At 49.7% G+C, this 8,003-nt stretch overlaps 1 protein-coding gene across 2 annotated transcripts; it reads left to right on the top strand.

Moving 5' to 3' along the window:
* The first annotated feature begins 293 nt into the window (after positions 1-293).
* On the top strand, positions 294-5,698 carry GSTM3 (glutathione S-transferase mu 3). 2 transcript variants are annotated; one of them, XM_044672277.1, is made up of 8 exons: positions 294-393; positions 1,159-1,234; positions 2,060-2,124; positions 2,349-2,430; positions 2,518-2,618; positions 4,492-4,587; positions 4,670-4,780; positions 5,272-5,698. In XM_044672277.1, the coding sequence occupies exons 1-8, from the start codon at positions 358-360 to the stop codon at positions 5,365-5,367; spliced, it is 663 nt and encodes a 220-aa protein (XP_044528212.1). In that variant the 5' UTR covers positions 294-357; the 3' UTR covers positions 5,368-5,698. The 2 variants fall into 2 exon arrangements, with proteins under 2 accessions (XP_044528212.1, XP_044528213.1); XM_044672278.1 differs by lacking the exon at positions 4,670-4,780.
* Positions 5,699-8,003: the final 2,305 nt, after the last annotated feature.

Below are 8,003 nucleotides of genomic sequence, written 5' to 3'. Positions count from 1 at the left end.
TCTTGCCCCGAGAGCAGCTTTCTCCCAAGGAGAAAGTCCTGGAGGCTTAAGGTCTAAGTGATACAAAGAGGTGCATCGAGGCACACCAGCGGCGCACGTTCCAGGCACCAGGAAGGAAACTCAAGGTATCGGAAGAGTCTAATTCCGGGGCTTAGGTGGCTTCTAGCCTGCACACAGCCCTGCCCCCAAACTCGGGCCTTAGCCTTGGCCTTGGAGCTCCGGACAGGAGGCTGAGGAAGGAGGAGGGGAGGAACTCAGTACCGCCCACTACCCACTGGGCCTGCCCCCTTCGCTGAAGATAAATATCCGGAGCGGCCAGCCTGAGATCACAGCTCTGCCATCCATCCTGTTGACAAGATGCCGATGATCTTGGGCTACTGGGACATCCGTGGGGTGAGTGTTTCCCCAACCCTGGGGTTGGGGTACCAGTGGTGTTCAGGGGAACCCCCGGAGGTCGGAGCTTTCCCGCTGCCAGCAGCTGAGCCCCGCCCCCCCCTTGTCTGAGAGCGACTTACGGAGGATGCGCGGTGGCACGTTGCTGCTACCGTGCTCAGCCTCCAAACTGTTCCCCAAAGCTCTGACCCTTCGAGGGACTGAGCTTCCCCGCCCCCTCCAGCCAGCCTGCATTTTCAGGGTTCGGAGTGGCGGGCAAAATGAGACTGGGGACTCTTGAGATTGTCTCTTCAGACAGCCTGGCTCTTCCCGCGAGCCTTTCGGCCCACCCCTGTCCCCTTTGACATCCTTGGGCTTTTCTTGGAGGGGCTCCTTTCTGCTTCGGTCCACTTACCTCGCAGATGAAATCGATTCTACCCCCAACTCCCTCTCAGCTAATCACCAGCACTTCCGGGTCCCAATTGGCCACCATTCCCTTTCCACAGAGCCTTCCAAAAAAGTAGCACGCTTTAGGGAGCTTTAAACACTCCAAGACTTTGGGGGCCCGCTGTTAATACGCTGCTCTTTGGCTCAGTTTGTATCCCAGTGGAGGAAGAATGCTGCTGCTGCAACGCGGGGTTATCGGGAGCGCCCCCAAAACTTATTCCTCAGAGAAGTGGGAAATGAAAGCAGCCCAATGAGGGTTGGGGGATGTGCCCAGAGAGGAAACCTGAGCATTGAGAGGGAGGCTCCACTCCTTACCCTGGCTGTTTTTATTCCCCGCAGCTGGCCCATGCCATCCGCCTGCTCCTGGAGTACACCGATTCTAATTACGAGGAGAAGCTGTATCGTTGTGGGGAAGGTAAGTTAAGGGAAAAGAAAGCCCTGGATGAAATGCCAGCCTCTGCCAAGCCCTGCCAGCACTCCACTTGGGAATAACCTCTGGACTTCTCCCTAGAGGCCCCGGGACAAAAGGCTTCTCCGCCTGTGTCTAAAGGCTGGTAAAGGTGCCCAAGTTAAAAACGGATCTTTGCAAGGCAATTCCGAGTTGTCGTGCCTATTGAGAGAGGGAAGCATTAGAAATCTGGGTCTAGGGAGCTCTAGCATCTGCCTTTATTCCGTGTTCTTTGAACACAGCAGATTCTTCTCTGGTGGAGTCTTGGTGAGGCTCAGGGGAGGGTCCAGAGCTGCTCCTTTTTGACGGTCTCTTGGGGCATGTTGGCTTAAATCTTATGGAGAAGTACCATTTCAGAGATGATAATGAACCCCCTAGTGTGGGTATACATTGTGGGGGAGGGGATACAGATTCATGACTGGACCTCATTGATCCTCTGCCAACATTAGTGTGCCCACTGTGGAGGCTGCCCCTTCCAGCTCTAAATCTATGATCCTTTCTGGTACTCAGTCCTGCCTTCATAGACAACAGGGGAAAGTTTGGGACAGAGGTGGGGAGCAAATATAGGTGATTTAGGGTTGATAATTCCCTAAACAGCCCAGATAATCTCTTTAGTCCCCAAGATGGCTTCAAAGCAGAGCCATTTTGGGAATCTACATATATGGCCTCTCTGACTTTACTTGGCCTCCACCAGGCCCAGAGGGCCTTCTTTTGCCTTCCCATGTGGAATATTGGTAAGAAAGGAATAGGACTTTGGGGAGATCTGGGCTTACTGCTTCTTCTTCCTCACAGCTCCCGACTATGACCGAAGCCAGTGGCTGGATGTGAAGTTCAAGCTGGGCCTGGACTTCCCTAACGTAAGTATCTGCATCGGAAGAGATGCCCTCAAACCTTTCTCTGCCTTGGCTTGTATGGGGCTTGGTGGGGTCCTGTGGAATTTAGGGCTCTCCCTGATTCGGCGTTTCCCTTCAGCCCAAGTAGCTTTTCCAGCTTCCCTTCTGACGACAGTATATTCTAGCTTCTCTTCTCCTCCAAGGCCCTCATTGGTGATTTGACTGACTTGTCCCTCTTCTTCTCCCAGCTGCCCTACCTGATTGATGGGGAACACAAGCTCACCCAGAGCAATGCCATCATGCGCTACATTGCCCGAAAGCACAACATGTGTAAGTTGTGGGAGAAGGGAGAGTAAGGAAGTACCAGGGTCTCCAGAGTGGGAGGTGATAAGGGTGAATCCTCCTGCCCTCCTGCAGGTGGTGAGACTGAGGAAGAGAAGATTCGTGTGGACATGCTCGAGAATCAGGTCATGGACTTCCGTTGGCAGCTGGTTCGGGTCTCCTATAGCCCAGATTTCGTGAGTTTCTCCTTCTTGGGTTAAAATGGGGTGGGGGGAGACAAGGGGTGAAGATAGGAAGCAGGATCTGGTGGTCCCAAGGGCTTCTTTCTTCATGGATTTGTCTCCCTCATCCTTCTGTGTTTGGGGCCTAGAAGTTGTAACTCTTAGGGGTTCTGATGGTGAGTCACTCTGAGGTGACTCCTAGAAGTCCTGGCCCTTACTGGGGCTTCATCAGAGAGAGAACACTTCCTGGGGAGAAGGTAATTCTAGGGCAGGGGGTGTTCCACCCTTGGAATCAACTCTTACAAGAAAACTCCATTGTCCCACCAGAATTCATCCCTTAGGTCCACTGAGGAAGGGGCTGCAAGTTGACATATTTCCCTAATCTGTGAAACAAATACACACTGTTGGGGAAACAGATGAGCTGGGGAGAGCTAAGGGGTTTTAGTGCTCTAAACCATAGGGAAGAGATGAGTTTAAAAGAAGAAACACTGTGACCCTGAGCAAGTCACTTAACCCCTATCACCTAGCCCTTACCATTCTTCTGCCTTGGAACCTATATACAGTATTGATTTTGAGACAGAAGGTAAGGGTTAAAAAAAAAAGAAGAAGAAACATGGGGAAATCTTATAACACTGCAGAGCATCTTTATCAGGCTTTTTTGCACTAATGGAGCAGTTACCCTTGTTCTTCTAGCCCCTTTCCCTGGCGGTCCCAATGGAGTTAGCCTGTGGGCATCCTTCCCTTCCCCCAGCCCATTTTCCCTCCTCCATCCAGCTTAGTGGTCTGAATTGCACCCACTAAGCAGGTCCTCCTATGAGTCCCAACTTCTTTACTCTCATCATCCTCCCTAGAACCTGGCTGCTTGCCACCAGTTCCCTCCTAGGTTGCTTGCTGTCTTTTTTCCTGTAAGGCCAGCATCTTCCAGGTGGCCTTTCTCTCATAGGATTATAGATGTGAAGATAAAAAGACCTTTTTTCACAAATGAGAGTCTGAAGCCCCAAGAGGCTATCATAATAACTAGCATCTTTCAAGCTCCCTTCTCCTAATCGGGGTTTCCCAAGTCAAGAAACATCTTTTTATTAAGTTTCTATTCTGTACAAGGCCATGTGCTAAGGACTCCCCAGTAGCAGTCTGCATGGGATGGGGTAGATTAGTTACTCTGGGGGGGGGGGGTAAGCATATTTTAAAACTGAGTGGATAAGAATGTGGGGTAGGCATTTTTTTTGAGAGGTATCATGACGCCAGGTTCATCTGACTTGGAGTCGATCAGTCACCGTAACAACCTTCTGAGGTAGGTGTTGTCATTCCCCCCCATTTTACCAGTGAAGAAACTGAGTCTGAGAATCTCAATGACTTGCCCAGGGTCACATAGTAAGTACCTGAGATAGAATTTCAAACCCAGATCTTCCTATTTCCAAGTCCTGTACTCTTTACTATCCCACCTGTGAAAGCTACCTTAGTGATCTAAGAGATTTGCCCATGGTATAGCTAAGGGACTCTTTATTTTTTGTAGTTCTCAAATACTTTTATTATAGAGCAGTAAAACTGAGTACCATACCTTTAAGCTTCATCACCAACCAAGCTATTTCCTGCCTCCAGTAATGAGTGCCACCCACATCCCCAGATTCATCTTGCTAAATCATCCATCCTTCAGGTAGCCCCAAGGGAATTGTTCTTACCAGAATCCTCTAGTTGTTTTCATGATAGGAAAAAAATGTACACCTGAGGTAATAATGCAAGGCTACCTGCATACATCAATGGTAGAAGTTTCAGCTTTAGCCCTCCTTAGGGCAAAGGGAGCAGGTTTTAGGGAAGGCACAAAGCAGAGCTTAGAATCCTAAAAAGGACCCTGGTGAAGTTGATGACTGTTGATTCCTCTCTGATCCAGGAGAAACTGAAACCTGAGTACCTGGAGCAGCTCCCAGGACAGCTGAAGCTCTTCTCTCAGTTCCTGGGAAAGCAGACATGGTTTGCAGGGGACAAGGTAGGAGCCAGGGAAGGAAGAAAGGGACCTTGTTCCCTAGGACCTTCGGGTGCCTTGAACCTAGAGCATTTTCCTATCCTAGATCACTTTCGTGGACTTTCTCGTGTATGATGTCCTGGACCAGAACCGAATGTTTGAGCCCAAGTGCCTGGATGAATTTCCAAACTTGAAGGATTTCCTTGCCCGATTTGAGGTAAGGGCCCGGCTTTTTGCCTATTCAGATGCCAGATTCCCTCTCCTTATTCAGAGCCAAGGGGAAGCTTGCCCTATGTCTGCAAATGCCAGTCGCTCCCTTTGTCCCTGCGGGTAACATGTTCTCTCAGTCTGAGTTCTGTGGCCTGTCAGTGGGCTGTAGAACATGGGAGTGGCTGGTGGCTCTGGTGAGATTTGGGATTTGAGTGCATAGGGGTGTGTGGTAGGTTTTTTGTTTGTTTTTTGGTTTGGTTTGGTTTGAAAGATAAGGTACAGTAGTCAAAGACAAAGCTTCTCTGGCTTGGGAGCTTAACGGAGCCTTGGTCTTCTCTGTAAAATGGGAATAATACTTGCACTCCCTACTTTCGAGGGTTGTTGGGTGGACTGAAAAGCACTGTAGCAATAAGAGAGGTTTATTCTTGTGTGGCGGAAGCACACACTCTGCATGGAGGTTAGAAGCTTGACTCTTTCCCCCCCCTTGTTCTCCCCAAGGCTCTGGAGAAGATCGCAGTCTACATGCGCTCTGACAAATTCTACAAGCTGCCCATTAACAACAAGATGGCCAAATGGGCCAACAAGAAAGCTTAGCTGCGCCAAGACCCAGGCAGGAGAGGGACCTTCCACGTGTCCTTCCCGCTTTCAAGAGACCTGGTCTGCTTGCCAGGGTTCCCCTGGCCCCTGCCTCTGCTGTTTCTGAGATGCACCTGAGCCTCCCTCCGTCCCGCTCCCCACTGTCCTGGCCACGGATTTGGGGGAGGTGTAGTCACTGAGGCAGGGAAAGGACCTGAGGGTGGGGAAGACTGGTAGACACCAATGGGGCTAGGAGAAGGGCCTCACTCCCTCCCCCACCTCCCTCATCCCATCTTGCATCCTTGTTAGCCTGCTCCAGAAATGAAAAATAAACATGAATTTGTGTGAACCATGCGTGTATCTCAGTGATTGTGGCAAAAGTCACTTGCAGATGAGCAGATGAGGTGGGAGAGGGGGCAGCAAGGTGGCTCAGTGGATAGAGAATCAGACCTAGAGGCAATAAGGCCTGGCTTCAAATTTGACCTCAGATACTTCCTAGCTGTGTGACCCTGGGTAAGTCACTTAATCCCCACTGCCTAGCCCTTCAAAATCTTTGCTTTGGAACCAATCCAAACTATAGATTCTAAGATGAAAGGTAAAGGTTAAAAAAAAAAAAAGCTGGGGGGAATGGGTCTGTGGCCGATAAGCTGGGCACTGAGGAGGAGAACCGTAGGCAGGACTTCTTCCATTGCAATCCTTATCGAGTCACGGCTGCTGCTCTTACCTGCTATTGGGGAATTTAAAAATAAAAATAATAAAAAAAAAAAAAAAAGCAAAAGACAGCCCCTGCTCAAGGAGGGCACAATCTACTGAGGGAAACAATAAAACAAAAAATATTTACAAATAATGCAGGAGTAAGAAATGGGCAACAGGGGAAAAAATAAAATAAAATGCTTATTTATGGTTGCCAAAAGAAAAAAAAGGTAACAAAAGTCAAAATACAACTCTTATCTCCAGTCTTCCTTCCCTTATCCTCTAGCTCACTGACCACTTTGGCTTGGGCAGGATCAGGCACAGCCCTAGGAGGAAGGAAACCAAAGGTCTGCATGCACCCCTGCCCTGAATCTTGCCTTCCCCTATCTCCATCCATAATCCAAAAAGCTGGGACTGCCTTTGCCCTGGGGAAAGACATCCAGGGTCTGTGTTCCTTTAGGAGAAAACAACCTGGGTTTAAATCCTGGGTCACTACGGAAAATCAGCCCCCAGAACTTCATGTCTCTGAGCTGAGTGCCTTCATGAATGGGTTGGATGGGTTGGCCACTGAGGAGCCTTCATTCAGGAGTGGAGCCCAGCTAGACCCTGTCACCTGGTTCCTGTCCTCCCAACTGCCACCTTGAACATCTGGCAGCTGTTCAGAGTGTGTGCAATCCTTTGGGACTTTAAGGCATGGAAGGAGAGATTAAGCAGCTGACTTGGGGTTTTAGGTGGGCCTCAAAGAATGGAGAGGATTTCAGTAAGCACAGAAGGGGAGAGGAGGGCATTCTAAGCTGGGAGGAAATGATGTAACTGGGTTCAGAAAGGGCAAGGTGGATTCAGGGGACAGTAGACCAGTCTGGCTAGTAGAGTAGGTTTCTATGCAGGATAAAAATGGACAGAGGCCAACACAGAGAACCCGCAGATAGGCTGAGGAATTTGAACTTTATGTCAACATAATTAATGCCTGAGTTCTGATAGGCTTCCCTGGCCTGATTCAGCCTGAAATCCTTCCAATTTTACTGAATTAGTCAGGATCAAAATGACCCCAAGTTCCAGCCCCCATTGTTTTCTCCCTGCTTCCCCCTCGGTTCCTAGGGGCCTCACAGCCTGGCAACAGCAGCACTGAAAGAAGGAAGAAAAAGCACAAAAGACAGAGGAAACTGGGGTAGGGGTTATGATAAAGGGAGAGCAGGCCGGGCCTAAGAGGATTCTTTGGCAAAGAGAAAGAGACTGTTTGCATGAAGGGGAAGGTTGTAGGAGCTGGCACTGAGGAGAGAAGTCCTGAGCTCTGTCCTCCTCCAGGCCCAGACCCTCCAGCTTCTGCTTCCCCAGCTGGAGGAGAGGCGCCCTTCGTCCTCTCCACAGAAGCCTAGGATTCTAAAGCTGGAAGATATCGTAGAGATCCTCCTGCCCCACCTCATTTCGTAGGAGAGGAGCTGAGACCCATAAGCCACACAGCTGGGAAGGGACAGGGCTGGTTTTCAAACATAGACGCAATTCAAAATCCAGGGTTCAGACTTCTAGCCAGGGGGCAAATTTTAGAGGGCACTAACAGCACCATCTCTGGGCTCAACACTCCCTCTCCTCCAGGTGGCTGTGTGTCTCGCCCCACCACTCAAGCACCCCTTATTCCTCATTCCCTCTCGCCATCCCCCTAATATCTAATCTGCTGCCAACGCCTGTCGATTTCATCTCTGCAAGTCTCTCCAATTTGCCCCCTTCTCTCCTCTAACTGACCATCATTTTGGTACAAGCCCTTATCATTTCATATCTGGACTGTTGTAAAAACCTGCCTGTGGGCCTGCCTGTCTCAGATCTATCCCTACTCCAATCACCAAAGTGATTTTCCTAAAATTGAAGATCTGATCATGTCACCCCTCCTACTCAAACTCCAGTGGCTCCCTATCACCTGCAGCACCAAATACAAAATCCCCAAAACCTTTACAACCTTATCCTCT

The sequence above is a fragment of the Gracilinanus agilis genome, chromosome 4 (genome assembly GCF_016433145.1).
Source record: "Gracilinanus agilis isolate LMUSP501 chromosome 4, AgileGrace, whole genome shotgun sequence".
NCBI lineage: Eukaryota > Metazoa > Chordata > Mammalia > Didelphimorphia > Didelphidae > Gracilinanus > Gracilinanus agilis.
Note: the sequence above shows the minus strand (reverse complement) of the source record. Positions and strands in the feature narration are given on the sequence as shown.